This window comes from Gopherus evgoodei, chromosome 2 (assembly GCF_007399415.2).
Source record: "Gopherus evgoodei ecotype Sinaloan lineage chromosome 2, rGopEvg1_v1.p, whole genome shotgun sequence".
In the NCBI taxonomy this organism is placed as follows: Eukaryota; Metazoa; Chordata; order Testudines; family Testudinidae; genus Gopherus; species Gopherus evgoodei.
This window is the reverse complement of record NC_044323.1, coordinates 148,091,843-148,114,955: the sequence shown is the minus strand read 5'-3', so window position 1 is coordinate 148,114,955 and position 23,113 is coordinate 148,091,843. Positions and strand designations below refer to the sequence as shown.

Genomic DNA, 23,113 nt, shown 5'->3' with positions numbered 1-23,113 from the left:
TGACATCTTGAATACTGCGTGCAGATGAGGTTGCCCCATCTCAAAAAAAAGCTATATTGGAATTGGAAAAGGTTCAGAAAAGGGCAACAAAAATGATTAGGGGTATGGAATGGCTTCTGTATGAGGAGAGATTAATAAGACTGGGACTTTACTATTTGGAAAAAAGGTGACTAAGGGAGGTGTAGTGGGGTGGTTACCAGGTCTGCCCAGAGGATTCAGGGAGCTGAGGGCAAAGCCGGGGAGCTGCAGCACTTGTATTCACCCAGCGGCGGTCCGGGTCTTTGGCAGCATTTTCATGGCAGGGGGCCTTCAGTCACTTCACATCTTCGGCAGCACTGAAGGGTCCCCCGCTGCCGAAGACTCGTACCGCTGCCAGGCCTGGGGCAAATTGCCCCACTTGCCCCACCTCCTCTGGGCAGCCTTGGTAGTTACCCTCCCCAGCCTGAAGGGATTGGAAAAGCCTTGCAGAGAGCTGGGGCTCGGGAAGGGAGCAAAACCCCAGCTGATTGGGGGAAGTGGCTGCAGCTGGGGCCATGCCCCAAACAGACCAACCAGGCCTTATAAAAAGGCCAGGGCAGCCAGAAGCTGAGAAGTCTCTCTCTGCTTGGGGGGGAAGGGCCTGGCTGCTAGGGAGCTGAGCAGCGTACTGGGAGTGGAGCAGGGCTGGGGTGTTCCAGCCTGGAAAACCCCTAGGCTGTTGCCTAGCTGAGGGCCTAAGACCAGTACTGGGGTTACACAGGGGCAGCCCAGTTAGAGAGAGAGAGAAGCAGCAGGTCTAACTCAACCTTGTCTATGATAAGTGGCTGACACTGCAGTCTGCCCCAGGGAGTGGGGCTAAATGTTGACTGGCAGTAGCTGTATATTGAGGTGAGGATAGTGGGTGGGGGTTCCCTGGGGAGACCCTAAGACTGAGGGGTTACTGCCAGGGGGTAGTGCCCCAGATAACAGGGCACCGGGTCTGGGAAAGACACAGGAGGGCTAAGCGGTAGCCAGGACACCAGCCTGCAGAGGGCACTCCAATGGCTGGAGAGCAGTTCCCCGAGATGACCAGCAGGAGGCGCTGCAGGGTGAGTCTGCATGCTTACAGGGGATATGAGAGGCCTATAAAATCATGAATGGTGTGGATAAAGTAAATAAGGAAGTGTTAGTTACTCCTTCTCCTAACACAAGAGCTAAGGGTCACCAAATGAAATCAATAGGTAGCAGGCTTATAACAAACATAAGGAAGTATTGTTTGCACACAGTCAACCTGTGGAACTCTTTGCCAGAGGATGTTGTGAAGGCCAAGACTATAACAGGGTTCAAAAAAGCACTAGATAAGCTCATGGAGGATATGTCCATCAATGGCCATTAGCCAGGATGGGCAGAGATGGTATACCTAGCCTCTGTTTGCCAGAAGCTGGGAGTGGGCAACGGGGATGGATCACTTGATGATTCCCTGTTCTGTTCATTCCTTCTGGGACATCTGGCATTGGCCACTATCAGAAGACAGGATACTGGGCTAGATAGACCTTTGGTCTGACCACTCTTAAGTTGTTAGGCTCTTAAATACCAGCATGTAGCTTGTTTCAGCCACATAACTGGCTACTGAAGCAAGATGCGTCCATCATAAGGAGAAACAGGGCACTTACATGATCAGGCTGAAAACCCAGGCCTTATTGAAGTCAATAGCAGAATACCCCTCCACTTCAAGGGGGCAGAATTTCTCCCTCATGGTTTGCATGGGTCCTCAGCAGCCTTTCATTCTGCTTAGGAAGTTTCCACAAGCTGCTGAAATAAGCAGTAATAAATAATCAGATCTTCTGTTGACTAATTGCTATTGTCTATCTCCAGGGATCTCAAAGCACTTAAACATTAGTTAAGCCTCATACTCTAGCTAGGTACATTTTTCAGGGAATGAAAGGACATTGTCTGAAAATGATTACTTATTATTAGATCAAGTCTTCAAAATGTTAAGTGACTCAAAATACAGAACAAAGCTTCATTTTAAGAAAGAGGGTTCTTATGGTTCATTTGCCCACCAGTTAAATATAGCCAACTCTGGAGAGTAGCTTGGCCATTGTTTAACAACTCATATCAACACTACATAACATCTTAGGTCAGATAGTGAACAAAGCATTTTGTCCAATTGAAAAGGCAGGCCGAATGCAGCTACCAGAGTGGGAATTTGTTCAAGATACCAGAAAGTGTCCAGGTATTACCAATACCCAACATGGTCAGCACCTCAGGTTTTATCTCAAAAAACATATCACTGATTAAACAGCTGAACATAGCTGGTCTATGAATGGAAGCCTCTTTCCTTTCTATTATGGCATCACTTCCTGGATGCACTATTTGACTCTCCTCTGTATGATGTCACTCCTTGTTCTGATGTAGTTCCTGGAAACAGAAATTGCATTCCGTACAGACAGGACTTCTGAGACAAAACCTCCAAGTGGCATTAGGAGGTAAGCTGTAAACACAGGAGTTATTACTACTAACAGCACTCCAGCAGGACAAAAACAGGGCTGGGGCAGAGTGAAGGGGAAATAAGAAAGAACTGAAGGGATTGCATCGTTGCAGAATAAAGCCATTTGCTGGGAAGAAAGGAGAGCCACAGCAGAGGTGAGACAGAAATGCTACACCTCATCATTCTGTCTGCTAACATCCCAACTACAAAATTCACCGCACCTGACTCGCATGTGTCTGCCAGCTTCAGAGGTAACAGCAACTTGTTCAGCATTTTCCAGTAGATAATTGATCATCCTTTGCCTTTCTCAGGTACATTTTGTTTGAGGATCACAAAGTGGTCTCTGGACACTAAGGGCCTCCTTTTTCTAGCTGGGTGGCACAGGAGAAATGAATCTACTAAGTATAGAAGGACAAGAAGCCCCTCTGTGCAGCTGGGGATTGTAACAAGGCAGGATTCTCCCCATCTTGGTAAAGACTCTGCCACACCCACATCTCTTTCTCAGGTTTATTGTCCAAACTTAAACAAAATCTCACCCTGGCTACAATTTCCAGGGGATTTCCCCCCTTTCCCTCTCAGACTCTCATGGCTGCCGCTCCCCGGGAAGTCCTGCAGCTCCTGGTTCCTGCTTCTGTGCCCTGTTCCAAGAGCACTACCTCCCTCAGCTTTTCTCCCTGGAGGCCCCCTTTTAGACAGTTCCTCTCAGGTTTTCACTGCCTCCCCCGCAGTGAACTTTGACAGCCTCTGAGTTCTCACTCACCTGGCCTCTCTTTCCCCAGGCCCAGGTGCCCTGTTTTAAAGTCAGGTCTGGGTCAGCTGATGTGACAGTGCACTGGCCCTGCTCTCTCTGAAAGGGTCAATCTCACCCTTTTGATGGGATCCACAGACTTTTGGGGTAAAGGTGGGCTGGGAGGTGGAGTGTCTCAAGGATTCCCCAAGGGAAGTGCCTTCAGCAGTTAAAGGGGCTCAGAGCGGCATTTTAAGGGATCTGCCTGAAGCACAAAGCAGGTCAAAACTAAAGCAAGAGAAGAAAATATAGATTTGTAAACATGAAGGCTGAGATTTCAAAGCCCCCTGGGACACTTGGATGCCCAGATTTCAATAAAATTAATGGCAACTGGCCATGCAAATTCCTTAGAAACTTTTGAAAGTTTAGACTTCTGTATGGCATTTGACTTTCAGGGCTGTCCTGTAGTCTGTGATATCCAGGGGGTCAGACTAGATGAGCATAGTGATCCATTCTGGCCTTGGAATCTATGAATTTAAGAAATAGACTGGAGATGGAAAAGACCTATTCCCTCATCCAGTCTGTTTCCCTCCCAGTGCAAGGTTGTTCCCTGCAAAAGCAGGCTGGGCTCAACACTGGATATCATAAGAAAAAGAGACCTGACCCAGTGAACACTGTAAATGGGCTGTGTTCCCTCCTCACACACACTCAGACACCACCACTTCCGTGGAGCTGCATGCTGGGAATCCATCATATGTCTAATTTCTCTTAGATGTCACAAGAAGTACAAGAGTTATACAGAAGGAACAGAATCCCACTTGGAATGAGGTAAGCCCCTGTGAGCAGGCGGTGTTATATATATATAGATATAGAAATATACCTATCTCATAGAGCTGGGAGGGACCCCAAAAGGTCATTGAGTCCAACTCCCTGCCTTCACTAGCGGGACCAAGTACTGATTTTGCCCCAGATCCCTAAGCAGCCTCCTCAGGGACTGAGTTCACAACCCTGCGTTTAGCAGGCCCATGCTCAAACCACTGAGCTATCCCTCCCCGCACAGTGTTCCCCCTCTGCTCCTAACACAGCATGTGCCTGTGCGCCTGCACACACGACTCTGAATTTACCATCTCCCCGGGGTTTGCATGTATTATAGTTTTTATAACAAAACCGAAAACTCAGCCCAAGCTTTCTCCCATCTGGTTGTCAGATAAGTCAGCAGAAAGTATTCCTAGCACCTGCCACCAGCCCTGTGGCTCTCTAGAACCTGACCTTATCATATAGGTCCCTAAAACCTTTGCAATCCATGACTGAACCATATATGAATATCTGAAACCTACAAGTACAGGGTGGTCAAAGAAAAGATTGAAATAGGTGGGATATACCAGGGTACAATCCAGGCCAGTGAGCAGCCCTGTCACCCCTGTCCTGTAACTTGGGATGCCTTTGTAGTGCCTTGCTGCTGTATCTTCCAATGTGGACTGCTCTCAAACAGCCACCAGCGTGCAAGTCACTCCCAGATGTTTGCACGTACTGCAGCCTGCTAGCGACACTTGGGTTATCCTCTGTCTTTTACCAGCCATGGTTGTACTGCAGGGTGACCCCAGCAAACCTCTAATCCTGGATTTTTCCCCCAGAAATGTATGTCTTGTACTGACCAGCCCTCTCCTGGACTGTCCAAATCTATTAAGTCCATTATTCCTTCAAGAGAATAATATACACACGACTTACCATCCTAAATGGACTTATTGAGGCACTTTAACTTACACACACTATATCAGATAAAACAATAGAACAAGTGTATTAACTACAAAGGATGAGATTTTAAGAGAGTACAAGCAATGAGGCATAGAAGTCTGAAAGGCTTACAAGAAGGATAAAACATGTTCTGGTGTCTAATGTAACAAACTATATTAGTTCCAAAGCAAAGTTTCTCACCACATGTCTCCAGCAGCATTACTGACCAAACTCTTCATGTCAGTTCCCTCCCCCAGAGTCCAATGGCTGCTTCCTTTGTTTTCTCAGATGCAGAGAATGAGATGGGTAGGGAAAGAGAGGGGGGTGCCTTGGGGTGTTTGCCCCTTTCTTTTTATAGTTTTAGTCCCTCTTTGAAAAGCATTGTCAGCTAAAAACCAGGAGACAGGCAGTCTGCAGGAAGAAGGAGACTTCATGCTGTTTCTTTGCTAAGATACAGATCTTTGTCCCTGCTTCCCTTCCTTGCCAAAGACCAGACATTTGGTAGGTAAAGGCCCATTGGCTTTGCTGATACTTTGCTGGTGTGTCAGCTTGCCCTTTTGTCTTCGAGAAACTGGTTTAACCACTCTCCAGATTGATCTGGGAAACATACTTCAGTCATGATTTCAGCTTATGTTTATAACTTTACATGTAATGTTACTTTGTGCACTTTACCATGATAATACTGACCAGCAAATTATCAGTTTTCATGTGATACCTCCAAGCATGCCTTGTACAAGGTTTATTACATTAGTGTGTAGAGTGTGAATACATGGGTGCGTTCTGTCATGGTAGGTCAGTGCATCCCCCTCAGCCTGGCAGACGCCATACTGCAAGTACATTTGTCAAGTTTAGGTTCAATATTAGACACAGGTTTCTAACCATCAAAGGAGTGAAGTTCTGGAGCAGCCTCTCAAGGGGAGCAGTGGGGGGCAAAATTCTCCCTGGCTTCAAGACTGAACTTGATAAGTTGTGGTGGGGATGGCCTGATGGGGCTGCCTACAATGGCACGTAGCCTATATGTGCTAGCAGCAAATATCTCCAATGGCCAAAGATGGATGCTAGGTGGGGCAGGCTCTGAGCTACTACAGGGAATAATTTCCCAGCTGTCTGGCTAGTGGTTCTTGCCCACATGCTCAGGATCTGACCGATCACCAGATTTGGGATTGGGAAGTAATTGTCCCTGGGTCAGATTGGCAGAGACCTGGCGGGGGGAGGGGTTCTCCTTCCTTGCAGCATGGGGCACAGGCAGAGGTGAAAGTAAGCCGGTCCGGTCCAGTACGGTGTACCTGCAAGAGCCAGTACACCGTGCCGGACTGGACTGGCTTCCGCGGCAGTGATTTAAAGAGCACAGGGCTCCAGCTGCTGCAGAGAGCCCTGGGCCATTTAAATCACCACTGGAGCTCTGGCAGCCGGGTTCGGGTGGGAATTTAAAGGGCCCGGAGCTCCAGCTGCTGTGGGAAGCCCCGGGCCCTTTAAAGCGCTGCCAGAGCTCCGGCCACTGTGGTGATTTAAAGGGCCTGGAGCTCCGTGGTGGCTGGAGCCCCGGGCCCTTTAATTTGCCCCTGAGCCCCGGGGCTCCCCGCTGCCTCTGCAGCTGGTAGCTCCAGGGTGACTTAAAGGTCCTGAAGTTCCTAGCCACAGCCGGAGCCACACGGCTTTTAAATCTTGAAAGGCCCCGCCTCTTCCGGTTGAGGTCACACCCCCGCTCAGGACTCTGGGTAGGTAAGTCCTTTAAGTTACTTTCACCCCTGGGCCCGGATCACTTGCTGCTTTGAACTAGAGTAAATGGCGGATTCTCTGTAACTTGGGGTCTTTAAACTATAATTTAAGGACTTCAGTAACTCAGCCAGAGGTTAGGGGTCTGTTACAGGAGCGGGTGGTTGAGGGTCTGGGTCCTGTAATGTGCAGCAGGTCAGAGTAGATGATCACAATGGTCCCTTCTGGCCTTAAAGTCTACAAGTAGGTCCCCCAGGCCACAGTGCATCTACACTGCAAAAAAAAATTCCCACTGCAGCGAGTCTCGGAGCCTGGGTCTACAGACGCCGGCTCACAGGGCTCAGGCTACAGGGCTAAAAATAGTTGTGTAGACATTGGCACTCAGACTCTGAGACCTGCCCCTTCACTGGGTTTCAGAGCTCGGGCTCCAGCCTGAGTGCAGACATGTCCATGGCTATTTTTAGCCCTGTAGCCTGAGCCTGGTGAGCCCGGGTCTATAGAGTCACTGCTGCAGGTTTTTCTTTGCAGTGTAGTCATACCCAGAATAGCAGACTGAGCAACATGGGTTAGTAAGAGAAGAGGTAAAAACTGAGCCCACAGGGAAGCAGTGACCCAGAGAGAGCAGACATACAACAGGGGCCAATCAACAGCCCCCAAGGGGCTGGTCTTCCAGCTGTTTTTCATCAGGCAATTGCAAGGGGCAGAACAATTGATTTGAAGGCCCTTTCACAAGGCCTGGTGTTTTCCTGACTGTCAGCCCAGGCCTCCTTCTACAAACTCACGAGTATCCCCCACTTGGTTGCAATGCTTTGGGCACTATTTATGTTTAACCTGGGCAACAATTCTAGACCTGCTTCTCTTTGTCTCCTTGCCCATCTCCGGGGTTTGATTCAGATGTCACTCCGGTGTAAATCGGGAGTAACTCCAGTGTCCGATCAGGATCGGACCCACAGTGCACGGTGAAGTGTATATTGTGTTGCTTCCCCTGCAGACGCTGGTGTGGTTCCTGAGTGATCAGCCACTGGACAGCGCTTCCTTTGTGGACATACAACTCCGGGAGTGGGGTCACTTGGCTACAGAAAGGTGAATCGTCAACAGCAAGTAAAGACGGAGCCTCTTGGGCAATTTTGGGGGAGGTCCCTTCTTGATCTTTTTGCAGCCTTGTGTATCCATATGTACTCCCCCATGCACATACTACAGTATTTTCCTTCCAGCCAAGGAGACCAGAGACCTTGTTGTTCCTTCTTCTAAAGCTTTGTCTCAACTAGGAACGTGGTCACATAGCTTGGATTCAGCACATGCCAGCTAACCCTGACCTAAGCGTTGCTGCTTTTCCTGGGCAAGACAAAGACTAAATGGTCATTTCCAAGTAGCAACAATTCTGCTCTCCCCCTAAATACCCCCTCAAAATTGGAATGTACCAGCCCTTGCCCCTGCCCAGGACCCTCTCCTTGCAAAGAGTGGAGTCTGGCACTGAGGAATCTAACCAAGTCTTTTGTATGGCATTAATTGCTGGTCCACAGGGCTTCTCTATCCTTTAAAAGCAGAACACTGGCTACCATTCTCACACCTTGAGACCCTCACTGAGACCATCAGGGTGAGACTCCCTTCCTGGGATTGGTGAGGGGAATGCTAGTGCTACTGACAAGCAGGTGTTTCTATCCTCCAGGGATCTGGGCTCTGCTACTGTATTTCTAACATCTCTTGCTGCAAAACCAAGCAGCATCCTCACCCTGAAGAACCTGGCCCTTCTGGACAGTGGCCACCAGCCAACAGGCGTAAGTAAGAAGGGTAACCCTCACTTTAGAGAAGGGGCATCCTATGGTCTTATATAGATGCAACAAATGAGCCAAAGTTGTTACCATAACCCAGTCATTGTCCAAGGTCAAAGAGTGTCCAAAAATGTCCAGGGTTTGGTATGCAGAGAGCTCAGCCTGCTTTGTACCGTGGCAAACCCACCAGGAAACAACATTTTAACCTTTTACTAAAGGTACAGAAAATAGGAGGTGACAGTGGAAGCCTTTGAAATGCAAAACTTTAAGTAAGGTGTTCTTTTGAACCACCTCCCTTGTTCCCATTCCCTTAGCTGGAGAGAGCTTTTAGAAGGGAAACCTCCCCTTTCCCACCATATTTGACAGTCTGTTAGAAAGTATCAAAGATGGTAATAACTGTCCCTGGTGGGAGAAAGAAGTTAGTTGAGCTGGCTGGAGCTGCTGTCAGTCCAATCCCATTTCATCCCAGATAGGGGTTGGGATCCAGCCAGGGCCAGCAGAGTAGTGATGTCATCTGGGTCCCTCTCTCTGGCCTGGTCTGGTTAGGACATCGCTTGGCATCATGATGGTGGCATCCCAGGAGATGGGCGGGGTGGCAGCCATAATAATAAGCTCACTCCAGTAGCCAATTTTTCTCCCCAAAGTCTCTTTCTTTAAGGACCCTCTGAGGCGGTGCGTTAGTATAACAGTGCCCCCTCTGACCAAGCATGGCACAGCCTCTGGGCTCACAGCCTAGTGAGACTGACAGTCTGTTCCTGGTGACTGGGAGCCTACCTTTTCTCCACTCCCAATTCCATCAGGGGGTGAGTAGGGGAGCCCAGGCCTGCCCAGTCCACTCGGTTCCACCTCAGGTCCTTAAGCCAGATAAGCAGGATCAGGATTCTTCAACTTTGGCAATGCCCTGAGCTCCTTCCTACCTTCTCCTGGATCTCTTCAGGCCGTCGGTCAGTTCATCCTGTCCTGGGCTGTTGTCTCTGGGTGGCTCTTTGGTAGCTTGCTGGCAGGAGCTCCTTTCTGCAGCCTGCTCACTCTACTAGCCACCCTACCCCACTGCTTCCCAGCTGCTGAGAGACTGCCAGTCAGTAGTGGCCGGCAGTGCCTATAGTAACCCTTTGGTTGCTGGGATAGCATGGGGTACGTACACCCCATGACAGACTCACAAAGGGATTGGTGGGTAGAATAACCCATCCTCTCTTGTTATCAGGCATGATCTTAAAACAGTCCTTGAGTTATATCAGGAGGCCTTATTCTCGGGACTAATTCAGTCTGTCTGCCTCCCGTTTGGACTTCTGCCCAGCAGTGTTTGTTCTTATAGGTAATTGTGACATCTTATAAACTCATTCTCACTTTTTACAGCTCAATTTGAAATTAGGGTAAATTTGTAGACCAAATTGTCACAATAGTGTTGTTGTCAGATGCTACCGGTGTGGTGCTCTGCTCTGTTTAATGTTGATATCAATCGGCTGCGTGCGTGCGTTCCCTCTGTGTGCTGCCCCAGCTCTGCGCAGATTGCTGACACAGCAGACCCTGAGAGAACCCCCACGTCGGCCAGGTTTATTGTCAAACGAAGCACAGTAATAGTTCCCTCTAGACTTTACAGGACATACTATGAATATGTGCCGCTTGGCAATGGACTCAGCTCAGTTTGTGGTGGGACTTTCCACTGCCCCCTAGGCTGGACAAAGACATCCACTTAGGGATGCATTCTTATACAGAGGTGCAAACAAGTTACACATCACTCCTGATGTATTGAGATGCAACCTCTCTATGTAGCAAGGTGCCGCCTCTCACCTTGTACATGTTGGTTCGAACAAAACAACTCTATCCATTTTATTACCCTTTTGGCCCTGTCATTGGGATGGGTCAGCCCGTTCCTTGTTATCTGTATGGCGTGTACAAGTATGCGAATGTTCTGTTATCTAGTGTCCAGTACCTTTCAGGTATGTCTCTTTTTGCAGCATCAGCCCTTTCCTTGCCCGCTTCTGCGAGCAGGGCCTGCCTCTGGCTCACAGCTTAACTTTACTTTATGTTAGCAAAGTCTTGACCATTACTTTAGTTCAGGCCTCAGGCCTCATATCGGGCCTCTGATAAGAGTTTACGTTTCAGGGCTTCATCTTACTACAAGTGTAGCTTTTTATTTTTATTTAACGTGAATTTAGTGATGATGTTTTACACCACTGTGAGTTTGGCTCTGGTGGCTGCAGTCTCAAGTTCAATAGAGTTACCTCTGCCACTTGTTTCAGATCTAGAGCATATAGGAACACATAAACACCAAGAAAAGTAACAGACACTCGCAAGAACCAGGTCTAATATCTTTTATCAATTTTATTCAAGTTACCAGCAAAGTTACAAATATCACAGCATATACAAATCCTAGCTATGTCCATGCACGTATTACAGCTACTGTCATACTCACATTGTCCTAGACAGTGTTGGGGTCTGATGCGTCTCTCCTGGATTGATCATCAGTAGAGGGATGGTTCCTGCTGGAGTTTTCCCCATCTGTAAAATGGGTCTAATGCTTGTAACCCAGGTTAATGAGTCTGATGAAAAAGGGAGCCACACTTGTTGCTGGGTACATGAGAGATGGTGAAAACTGCAGTGTGCTCACCTTGCCAACTGTGTTGAGCCTTGTAATTGGGTGAACCTTGGAGGATGAAAGACTGACTAACATGATCGGTGGGACGATTAGAGGAGGACAACTCTGTCCGAGGGGAGTGCAGGCGATCCCCCGACTGTCTCCCCTGTCTGAGGGGCATGTCAGGTGGAGACACCACCAGTTAATAGCTAAGGATGCAGGCCGTTGAAACCTCTGTGGCCAAAGCTGAGGGACACTGGGTGAGGGGTCCTGTTGATGATTAGCTGCCCTTGCACCATCCTGACCCACCTGGCAGTGGGTATGGAATCCTGTAATTGTTGTTTGTGAAGCACTTTGGGATCCTCAAGTGAGGGAAGTTGAAGAAGTGAAGAAAGTCTGTGGCATGCTCAGAGGAGAAAAGTGTTATCTACTAAGTTTCACTCAACCTGCCCTGTTCCTGTAAAGCACTAAAGCAGAGGAACCCAAACTTTTTTTTGCTGAGTCCCCCTTTGAATATTCACGTCCCAGGCACGGCCCTCTCGGCACAGAGCAAAGGGGAGACCTGGGTGGTGTCCAGTTTGAAGCCTATGTGGGGAGGGAGGTGGAATCATCACATTGGGGGAGGAAGCTCGCACATCCCTGTCAAATCCCAGCTGCCTGGAGTAGGAACTTGTGGGCATGCGTAGTGGCTCCGCTCCCTCCCAGGACACATGTGCATGGGCCAGGTGTGGGGCCAGGACATGGACACCACAGCCATGTTGATTCCCAGCACATCAGCGGGGAAGGGAGGGTGAGAGACAGAGAGCCAGGGGTTGGGGGGTGACTTCTTGCAATGCTGTGTGGGTCCCGTGAAGCAGGCTGGGCAGCAAGATGGTGGGACAGCACTGGACCTGCTGGGTAATGGTAACAGTGATGGGGACCCCAGGACCAGCATCCTCGCACTCACCCTGCCTCAGGGCACTTGGGGGGTGAGGGTGGGCACCTGGGGAATTGAACTAACACACACTGGTTACCCCAATGGCCCCCAATCTTTTTACTTCGCTGCTGGGTCACGGCTCCGGGAGGCGGGGATGTGGACAGGGATAAGGGGGCCCAGGCTGGGGCCCCTGCTGGGAGAAGGGGTGTGTTTGGTAGCAGAGCCCCAGGGTCAGCAGCCAAGACCCTAGGCACAGGGCCAGGAGTGGAGCCCCAGGCGCAGGGCCGGCAGCTGGGGCCAGGAGCGGAGCTGGGCAGCGCTCCTTCCCTGCTCCCTCATGGGCACTGGCCCAGGCCCCAGCCACACACCCGTGCACGTTCCTCTGTGCCCACCTAGAGGGGCGCGTCCCACAGTTTGAGCACCTCTGCACCAGAGGAAAAGCCCATGCACCCTTAGAGTAACGTGTAGTGTTTGGGGCCATTACCATATTGCAAACAAACAGATCCTGCATGGGATTTGTGTGCAACTCTGGGAGGGTACCCTGTGCTCCTGGGCTTTGAATAGTGTCACCACACCTACACCCAAACCAATGGAGGTGGTTTAATTCTATTTGTTGTTGAATTTCAGTGTACCATCAATTTAAGTGCCTCCTACACCCCTCCAGGACTCAAGGCGATAGGGGAGCCAGGAAAACAAAAAGCCAGTGGTGAAAGTAAGTGAGCATCTGCTGATTGGACCTTCCTGTGCTGTAAATGTAATTTATCATGTTTACGTTTTCCAGATCAACTTGGCCTTGGTTTCTTGTGAGGGGAGTTTTCTTGAGTTTGGGGGAAAAGCATGGGGGGGTGGGGGAAAAGTACCGCAGCCTGACTCCATCTCACACATCCCCACCCCATGATGAGTATGTGACTGTTCCTACCAGTTCCAGAGACCATTATGATGCCCATTTCCTCCCTGTGCCATGTGGAATCATCTCCTAAGAAGTGGTAGAGGCCCCATTGCTTGAGTCAAGTAAAACTGAACTGGACAAAGCCCTGGAGAATGAGCCACATGGGACAGTACCACCTGGCTCAGGAGAGGATGGGCAAGTGATCTGATAGGTGCTTTGCCAACTTTAATCTCTATGGGCTGGGGCCACACTGCGACTTTGGGAATCATGGTCTAGTCCCTACTTCCCCCTTGCTCCCATGCAGAAGTGAAATAGTAGCCCTTTGGCTAACATAGCTTGCTTCGCTGTCTGCACCAGCACTTGGACATGGGCTGACACAGTGGGCAGGAATTACACTTGAGTGATACTTGTTGAACGTCTCATACTGCCAGTACCAGAACATCCCTGGAATTTCTAAATATTATAGATGGCAATTTCCTAAATCTAGAAGTGCAGCATTCAACATGGAGGAATTCTGTTTTAGACCTCATCTTAACAAATCATAGATCACAGAACTTATCATAGATTATTAGGGTTGGAGGGGACCTCAGGAGATCATCTAGTCCAAAGAGGAACTGATCACAGGACTAAAAATTAATGGTAGCTTAGGTAGAGAGGATCATGTTTTGATCACCTATATAATGTGCAAACAGAATATAGTCCTGACAAGTTAGCCAGACAGACAGACTTGGTGCTTTAAAAGAGCCAAATTCACAAAACTGAAAACAATTATGATCCAAATAATCTGGGACGAAGAATTTAATCAGGAAAATATGAAAGATCATTGGAAATTGTTTAAGAATACTGTAACAGATGTCCCCAAAGCCAGAATCCCACAACCAGGAAAGAAGGCCATACCAGTTAAAAAAACCCAACCTGATTTAGAGGAGAAGTGAAGGTGGATATGAAAAATAAAAAATATATACATAACAAATGGAAGACGGGGAAGTTGATAGTAATGAATATAAATCAGAAGCTATTAATTGTAGAAAATTGTAAAGGGAAAGAAGGAGAAATCTGTGGCCAGCAGAGTTAAAGACAATAAAAAGGAGATTTTTAAGAATATTAGGAACAAAAAGAATTCTGACAATGGTATTGGTCCATTATTCAGTGGAAACGGTAGTATTATAAGTAATGAAGCAGAAAAGGAAGAAGTGTTCAATAACTATTTCTGGCATGCATTAGGGACAGAATAAAAACTTATTTGGGATGTAATTTCTTCATATGGTGATGACACTCTTTCCATTCTACTAGTATGCCATGAGGATGTTAAACAGAAGCAAATAAATTAAACATTTTTAAATCAGCAACTTCGGATAACTTGCATCCAAGAGTTTTTAAAGAGCTGTCTTAGGAGCTCACTGGACTGTTAATGTTAATTTTTCAATGAGTCTTGCAATACTGGGGAAGTTCGAGAAGTCTGGAAAAAGACTAGTATTGTGCCAATTTTTAAAAACAGTGAACGGGATTGACCTGGGTAATTATGGGCCTGTCAGTCTGACATTGATCCTGGGCAAGGTAATAGAGCAGCTGATATGGAACTCAATAAAGAATTAAAGACGGGTGATAAAATTAGTGCCAACCAACAAGGGTTTATGGAAAATACATCCTGTCAAACTAACTTCATATAATTTTACGATGGGAATGATGTAAAATTAACGTGGCACTCAGTAAATGGATTAAAAACTGACTAACTGATAGGTCTCAAAATGTAATTGTAAATGGGGAATCATCATTGACTAGGTGTGTCTCTAGTGTGATCCTGCAGAGATCAGTTCTTGGCCCTATGCTAGTTAACATTTTTATCAATGACTTGGGCGAAAATTTAAAATAATCCTTGATAAAGTTTGCAGATGACACAAGAATTGGGGGAGTGATAAATAATGAAGAGGACCCGTCACTGATACAGAGTGATCTGGATACACTTGGTAAACTGAGCACAAGCAAACAATGTTTAGCTGATCGCCATATTTGGGGTCGGGAAGGAATTTTCCTCCAGGGCAGATTGGCAGAAGCCCTGGAGGTTTTACGCCTTCTCCTGCAGCGTGGGGCATGAGTCACTTGCTGGTGGATTCTCTGCAGCTTGAGGTCTTCAAACCACAATTTGAAGACTTCAATAACTCGGACATAGGTTAGGGGTTTGTTATAGAAATGGATGGGTAGGGTTCTGTGGCCTGCTTTGTGCAGGAGGTCAGACTAGATGATCATATTGGTCCCTTCTGACCCTAAAGTCTATAATGTGTGTTTTAATGTGACTGAATATAAAACAAAAAATGTAGGCCATACTTGCAGCACAGGGGAACTCTATCCTGGGAAACAGTGACTAACTGGGGGGCCATGCATAAGGTCCCAGGAAAATGCTGTGGCCAAAATGGCTAATGTGATCATTGGACGCGTAAAAAGTAGTATTTTGAGTAGGAGTCAAGAGGTTATTTTATCTCTGTATTTGGCACTGGTATGACCACTGCTGGAATACTTTGTCCAGTTCTGGTGCCCTCAGTTCAGGAAAGATATTGATAAATAGGAAAGGATTCATAGAAGAGCCATAAGGAATGATCAGCAGATTAGAAAACCTGCCTCATAGCGATAAATAGACGGAGCTCCTTGAGTCTAACAAAAAGAAGGTTAAGAGGTGACTTAATCACAATCTGTCCATATCTACATAGGGAACAAATATTTAATACTGGGCTCTTCAGTCTAGCGGAGAAAGTTATTACACAGTCCAATGGCTAGGAGTTTTAGCTAGACAAATTCAGACTGGAAATAAGACATACATTTTTAACAGCAATGGTAATTAACCATTGGAAAAACTTACCAAAGGCCATGGTGGATTTTCCATCACTGGCAATTTTCAAATCAAGACTGGATGTTTTTCTCTCAGTCCTCCCCCTGTCCAGCCCATATGCAGGCTCCAGCAACATGGGTAGCCTGCTCAGGGATTTACGGGATCTCATTTTAGCCGTTACCCATCTGTGCAGGTGCGCAGCAGGACTCACACTTGATCCCTGTGAAGATCAGAGCTCACCCCCCCATTGGCACAATGTGGTACGTGTGTATTGAGATCATTCAGACTGCATGTAGTAAGGTATTTATATGGGACATGCTCTTAGGCTCCTCATATCCAATGATCTGTGTCCCAGATTCTGACTTAATTGCTTTGACCCTGAACGCTCTGCAGCCACAGACACAATGTATCAAACCAGTGAAATTAAAGCTCCCATGTCTGACACCGTCCTTGACAAAGCTGCCAAAGGAGGAGCAGAGAATGTTTGTTCTGACTTGCTCTGTGGGAAAGGATTATTCTTCCAGGTCATCCACCCCAGGCCAATCCATTCCCTTTCTGACCATCTCCAGGGGCACACATTGGGGTCACCACAGCCATCCGGAGTATTACAGGAAAGGATCATCAGAGGGAAGGACTCAGCGGTGGAATAAATTCCAGAAGAGAACTCACAGACAAAAAACAGGACTTCCAGGTATTGCGAACCAAGGAAAAATTAGATCCGTCAAGTAGAGATTCCCCCCCCTCCATATAGCCCAGGCCCAATGGTAAAGGTGGTCAATACATGGGTCTCAATGGCCAAGTCAGTCCTTTTCCCACAGCGATAGACCTAGTTTGCCAGAATTAGTTCCCTCTCTGTAGTAGGATATGAGGATCCCAGCCATATATTCCTTCATCCATGGGCTTCATCCTGCTACCTTGGATGGAGCTGATGCCTTGGGAAATGGATATTATTATTCTGGGGTTGTTTTGCCATTGGCATGTCCCGCCTCAGGTCAGAGTGTCATTGGGACCAGTTCGAGCAGTGGAGCCCAGCTGAGCTAACAAAACATCCCTGCCCTGAGACCCTTTAAATCATGCCACTGTATTTCTCACTGCAGGTGCGTGTGAGGATCATTGAAGGCCGCCAGCTCCAGGGAAACAACATCAAGCCCGTGGTGAAGGTCTTCATCGGCAACCACGTGTACAGGACGAGAATCAAAACGGGGAATAACCCTTATTTTAATGAGGTGGGTGGGCATCATGTGGTTCCATGCCTGCTTTTGTGGACTTATCCAGCCTGTGCTGGGGAGGGCTCTCTAGTCTGTGAGCCAATTTCAAATTCCACATAGGATGGCCCCAGGGCACCAGTTATTGAGGGAGTTGGAGACAAGATTGAGGAGGGATGCAGCCATCCCTGTGAGTTATAGTCTTCCTCCCCAGGGCAGTGTCTGGACTGGACTCCTAAGGGGACTAATATGGGGTGATGCATGTAAGGTTGCCAGCCCTCCAGGATTCAGAGAATCCTAGAATATTTGTGTTGGAAGGGACCTCAGGAGGTCATCTAGTCCAACACCCTGCTCAAAGCAGCGCCAACTCCCAACTAAATCCTGGAGTATAAGATTATGTCATGTGATGAAACCTCTGTGAATACATCCAACGAAAATTGACAACCCTGGCTGCATGTGAGTGAAATCCTGAGCTCCCCGGAGAGCGCAGGCAGGTTTGGGACTGCGCTAAATTTACCTCTCCCTGTTTTTCTCAGATATTTTTCCAGAACTTCCATGAGACGCCTACTCAGCTCTTTGACGAGACCATAAACATACAGGTATGATAGTGAGACCAGAACCCCTCTACCTTTGGAGCTGGCTTCCTGCATCTCACAACTCCCTGGCAGGACCTTCCCTGCTACTCCAGGTATAGGCCAGATGAAGGGCAGGAGACATCTTGCATCACTTCTCTTCTACCTGGTTGACCTGAGTCTCCCGTTTTACTCTCCTGGCACTGAAGAACCTTGAAGCAGCCTGCCCTCTAACTCTTTTCTTCTAACAGTTGGTGCTGAGTCTGTTTGCTGATGGGCTTTGATGTCAGTCAGTGTTAGTGGGCCATTACTATGCATTTCCTGAGCATGCTTAGTGGTGTCTTCTGACTGCATAAGAATTAACCATGGTTCATACATGGCTATCACAGGACACTGTAACATGAGTCTTAGTACAAGGGTGGAGTGTGTCAAAGCAACTATAAATTAACAAGGGTTTTTTGTCCTGAGAGGAAACTAAACATATTGCCGCAAGCCAACTCCATCTAAGGACAGAAAGTAAAATCTTGCCCCCATAATAGGCTGTTTTACTGGTGCTGAATTCAACAGACAAAACTTCAGTTGTATGCAAGAAATTCCAGAAAACTGGAAGAGTGCTAATGTTGTGCCAGCATTCAAAGATTATGTCTACCCTGCGAAAAATCCCTGTGGCAGCATGTCTCAGAGCCCAGGTTTCCAGCCTCAAGCTCACAGGACTCGCACTATGGCACTAAAAATAGTCACATAGATGTTCCCACTTGGGCTCTGAAGCCCACCCTCTGCCCTGGACTCCAGCCATTTTGGGAATGTCTACACAACTGTTTTTAGACTGTAGCACAAGTCCAGCAATTCAGAGTGTGTAGATCTAGGCTCCGAGAGTCACTGCTGTGGGGTGTTTTTGCAGTGTAGATGTACCCAAAAAGAGTAAGTGGGAGGACCAGCGTAACTATAGGCCAGTTAGCCTGACATCAATCTTGGATGGAAAATAATGGAAAAGTTGATATAGGAGTCAACTGATATTGAATTAAAGGCTAGGAATATAATAAATACTGGTCAACATATTTTATGGAAAAGAGGGCTTGTCAAACAATCCTGGTTTCTTGCTTTGTTGAGGTTACACATTGGTGGGTAAAGGTAACAGAGTAGCTGTAATAGACTTAGCCTTTGGTAAGTGTAATTGGGCACAGACTCACCCCTGCGGCGCCTCCTGCTGGTTGTCTTGGGGAATTAGCTTCCAGCCTCTAGAGCGCCCCCCTGTCGGCCGGTGTCGCGCTACCGCTGGCCCCCGTGTCCCTACCAGACCCTGGGTGACCCTTTCAGTGGGTGCTGCCCCCTGGCAGTACCCCCACTGTTTCTTCAGGTCTCCCCCCTCAGGGGAACCCCCACCCACTACCCCCACCTTGCCTCACTCATAGGCTACTGCCAATCCCCAACTTGCCCCGGGCCCTGGGCCAGACTGCAGTGTCAGCCACTCATCACAGGCAAGGTTGGGTTGGACCAACCTATTGCTGGGCTGCCCCTTTGCAACCTCAGTACTTGTCTTAGGCCCTCAGCTAGGGCTGCAGCCTGGGGTTTTCCAGCTGGAGCTCCCCCAGCTCCTCTAGCCTTCCCCCAGCCCTGCTCCACTCTCGGTACCCTGCTCAGCTCCCTAGCAGCCAGGCCCTTCTCTCTCTGCAAGCAGAGAGAGACTCTTTGAGCTTTTGACTCAGTCTCTTATAGGGACCAGCTGGGCCAGACTGAGGCATAGCCCCAGCTGTTACTGCCTTCCCCAATCAGCCCAGGCTTTCCTTCCCAGCCTCAGCCCTCTCCCAGGCTGGCTTTAACCCTTCCAGGGCTGGAGCAGGCGACTGCCCCGCTACAGTAAGGCATATGACTTAGCACTGCATAACAGAGACTAGAAGACCTAATGATCCCTTCTGGCCTTGAAATCGGTGAAAGAGTGAATCAGACATGATGTGCCGGGGAAACAGAGAGCAACCAGCATGTCCATTGGACACTGTATCCTAGCATCGATTTAAATGGGTTTACTCCCAAGTTACACCAGTGTGAGACTGGAGCCAGGAGCAATATCTAAGTGATCAAGGTACCCAGGGGGCCACAACAAAACATACCAGGGAGTCATGAAAAATCTTTTCTTATTTGACCCTTGGAGGGGTGAACCGTTCTTGGGGTGAACATAAGAGTAGCCATACTTGGTCAGACCAAAGGTCCATCTAGCCCAATATCATGTCTTCTGACAGTGGCCAATGCCAGGTGCCCCAGAGGGAATGAAGAGAACATGTAATCATCAAATAATCCATCCCCTGTCGCCCATTCCCAGCTTCTGGCAAACAGAGGGTAGGGGCACCATTCCTGCCCATCCTGGCTAATAGCCATTGATGGACCTATCCTCCATGAACTTATCTAGTGCTTTTTTGCACCCTGTTATAGTCTGGGCCTTCACAACCTCCCAGGCAAAGAGTTCCACAGGTTGACTGTGTGCAGAAATACTTCATTTTGTTCGTTTTAAACCTGCTGGTCTCAGAACCCCAAGGTAAAAGGGCACAGGGGTCCGGGAGGGACACAGGGCCTGAGGCAGGTGAGACACCAGCCAGCAGAGGGTGCTCTGAGCCTGGAAAAGTGCTAATTCCCAGATGACTAGCAGGAGGTGCCATACCAGTGAGTCTTTGCATCTGCTACACTCAGGTTTAGGAATCTCCCTCACCTCCTCAACCATGAAGATTGATGTAAAGAATTAATTTAGTTTCTCTGCAATGGTCTTATCGTCCTTGAGTGCTCCTTTAGCACCTCGATCGTCCAGTGGCCCCACTGGTTGTTTAGCAGCTTCCTGCATCTGATGTACTTAAAAAAAAATTTTGCTATTACTTTTTGAGTCTTTGGCTAGCTGTTCTTCACATTCTTTTTTAGTATTTCTAATTATATTTTTACACTTCATTTGCCAGAGTTTATGCTCCTTCCTATTTTCCTCACTAGGATTTAACTTTCACTTTTAAAGGATGCCTTTTTGTCTCTCACTGCTTCTGTGTTCTAATTTTTATAGCCTCTCTAATCTCCTTGAGCATTTCACAGTCACTATCACTATCCTGGTTAGGTGGTCGGTAATATATTCCTACTGCTATATTCTTATTATTCGAGCATAGAATTACTATCCATAGAGATTTTGTGGTACAGTTTGGTTCATTTAAGGTTTTTACTTCATTTGATTCTACACTTTCTTTCACATATAGTGCTCCTCCCCCATCATTACGACCTGTTCTGTCCTTCCGATATATTTTGTACCCTGGTATTACTGTGTCCCATTGAGTATCCTCATTCCACCAAGTTTCTGTGATGCCTATTACATCAATATCATCATTCAATACGAGGCACTCTAGTTCACACATCTTATTATTTAGACTTCTAGCATTTGTATATAAGCACTTTAAAAACATGTCACTTTTTAGCTATCTGCCATTACATGATCTAATTGATGGGACTTTTTTCATTTGACTGTTTCTCATCAGATCCTGCCTGTATTTCATCATTTTCCATCCTCTCCTCCTTACTAGGACATAGAGAATCTCCATTAATAGATCCTCCCCTAAGCGGGGTGTCTGTCCAAACCACGTGCTCCTTTGCACCTGTCGGCTTTCCCCCAACCCTTAGTTTAAAAACTACACTACGACCTTTTTAATGTTAAATGCCAGCAATCTGGTTCCATTTTGATTTAGGTGGAGCCCATCCTTCTTGTATAGGCTCCTCCTTTCCCAAAAGTTTCCTCGGTTCCTAATCAATCTAAACCCCTCCTCCCTACACCATTGTCTCAGCTACACATTGAGACCCTGCAGTTTGCCTGTGTAACTGGCCCTGTGCATGGAACTGGAAGCATCTCAGAGAATGCTACCATGGAGGTCCTGGACTTCAATCTTTTACCTAGCAGCCTAAATTTGGCCTCCCTTTGTCATTGGTACCTACATGTACCATGACCACTGGCTCCTCCCCAGCACTACACATAAGTCTGTCTAGATGTCTCGAGAGATCCGCAACCTTCACACCAAGCAGGCGAGTCACCATACGGTTCTCTTGGTCATTGCAAACCCAGCTATCTGTGTTTCTAATAATTGAATCTCCCATAACTATTACCTGTCTCTTCCTAATAACTGGAGTTCCCTCCCCTGAAGAGGTATCCTCAGTGTGAGAGGATACCCCAACATCATCTGGAAAGAGGGTTCCAACTATGGGATCATTTCCCTCTGCTCCAGTTGGATATTCTCCTTCTCTGAGACTTTCATCCTCCTCAACAGCACAGAGGCTGTCAGACTTGGGATGGGACTGTTCTGCTGTGTCCCGGAAAGTCTCATCTGTGTACCTCTCTGTCTCCCTTAGCTCCTCCAGTTCAGCCACTCTGGTCTCCAAAGTCCGTACGTGGTCTGTGAGGGCCAGGAGCTCCTTGCACCGAATGCACACAAACGCCACCCGCCCATAGGGCAGGTAATCATACATGCCGCAATAAACTGCGTAGCCCCCACTCTGTTGATGGATATCTGCCTGCATTCTCTTTTTACGCCTGAAGTGTGTTTCTTTGTTGTTGTTTTGTTTTTATCAGGGGGTGTTTTTGGCTTTAAGTTTAAAGAATCTTAAGTGTATCTAGGTACACAGACACACTCTCCCTCTAAACTCCCTCACAAAACTACCCTGTGACACAGTGAGCCACTGTGTGACAATGAATCATCTTATTACCCCCTGCCTCCAGCATGAGGGAGCCTTGCCAATGGTGGGTGGGTCCCAGCTCCCTGAAATCACCAGCCTTTCAGACACTTAAGCCCTCTTCTCTGGGGTAGGCCAGCCCTGTCTTTGCCTTGCAGGTTAACAAGAGGTGTCCCTAGTCCCCAAGTCCTTTTGAAGTATTCCTGATATCCAGCCCCTGACACTGGCTACTCACACAAATCCTGGAACTTCTGCCTCAGTTTGCCAGTTTGACTTTAAATCACTGCATCTATGCAATGCACAGCACTTTTGAGCACCTCTAATAAAACAAAAAAGTTCATTTAAGAAAGAATAAAGATCCCACCAGAAACAAGAGAGTGGTGGAAACAAATGATCACAATATAAACCAAAATCATAAACCGTGCACTATGTTTATTAACAGTTCCCTTTCCTAGCTAAGAAAGGAGGTTTTCCCCAAAAGTTCAGTTGGTGATTGGAACCAGGATCCAAACCTTCCTGAAAACTCCCTAGCCCCCCAAGATGTCTCCTCAGTGAATGGATACAGAGAACCTCTCTCCACTAGATGTTGTACTGAAACAGTCTTTTGAGTCTATTCACAGACAGGGCGATCCTCCGTCTGTTGTCATGTCTCTTTTTCACCTCCAAGTAGTGTCAGCTGTTTGCAGTTGTTTGTGCTGGTTTTCCATTGATAGTCTTGAGATGGAACAAGGCTGGATGCCTTGCATACCTCACTGGCTAACCTGGGAGGGGTGACAACTCCCTCCTGCCAGAATGGGACATCATCGAAACAATTTATCCCCTAGTAACTAACTTTTACTCCAAGTCCATAAAGCCTACCGACAGTATAGTTACATTATTTCTGAAAAGTATCAGAGAGGTAGCCGTGTTAGACTGGAGCTGTAAAAAGCGATGAAGAGTCCTATGGCACCTTATAGACTAACAGAGGTATTGGAGCATGAACTTTCATGAGTGAATACCCACTTGGTTGGATGCATGTGACAGAACAGAACAGAATGAGCCATAGACA

At 47.5% G+C, this 23,113-nt stretch overlaps 1 protein-coding gene across 1 annotated transcript in view; it reads left to right on the top strand.

The window, feature by feature from the left end:
• The first annotated feature begins 1,043 nt into the window (after positions 1-1,043).
• The window catches only part of FER1L5 (fer-1 like family member 5), a 94,196-nt gene continuing 72,126 nt past the window's right edge, over positions 1,044-23,113 (top strand). Inside the window, exons 1-6 of the mRNA XM_030549417.1 lie at positions 1,044-1,067; positions 7,618-7,709; positions 8,296-8,408; positions 16,175-16,296; positions 16,703-16,831; positions 17,347-17,409. Coding sequence (XP_030405277.1) covers positions 1,044-1,067; positions 7,618-7,709; positions 8,296-8,408; positions 16,175-16,296; positions 16,703-16,831; positions 17,347-17,409 — 543 coding nt within the window. The remainder of the gene's footprint in view (positions 1,068-7,617; positions 7,710-8,295; positions 8,409-16,174; positions 16,297-16,702; positions 16,832-17,346; positions 17,410-23,113) is intronic.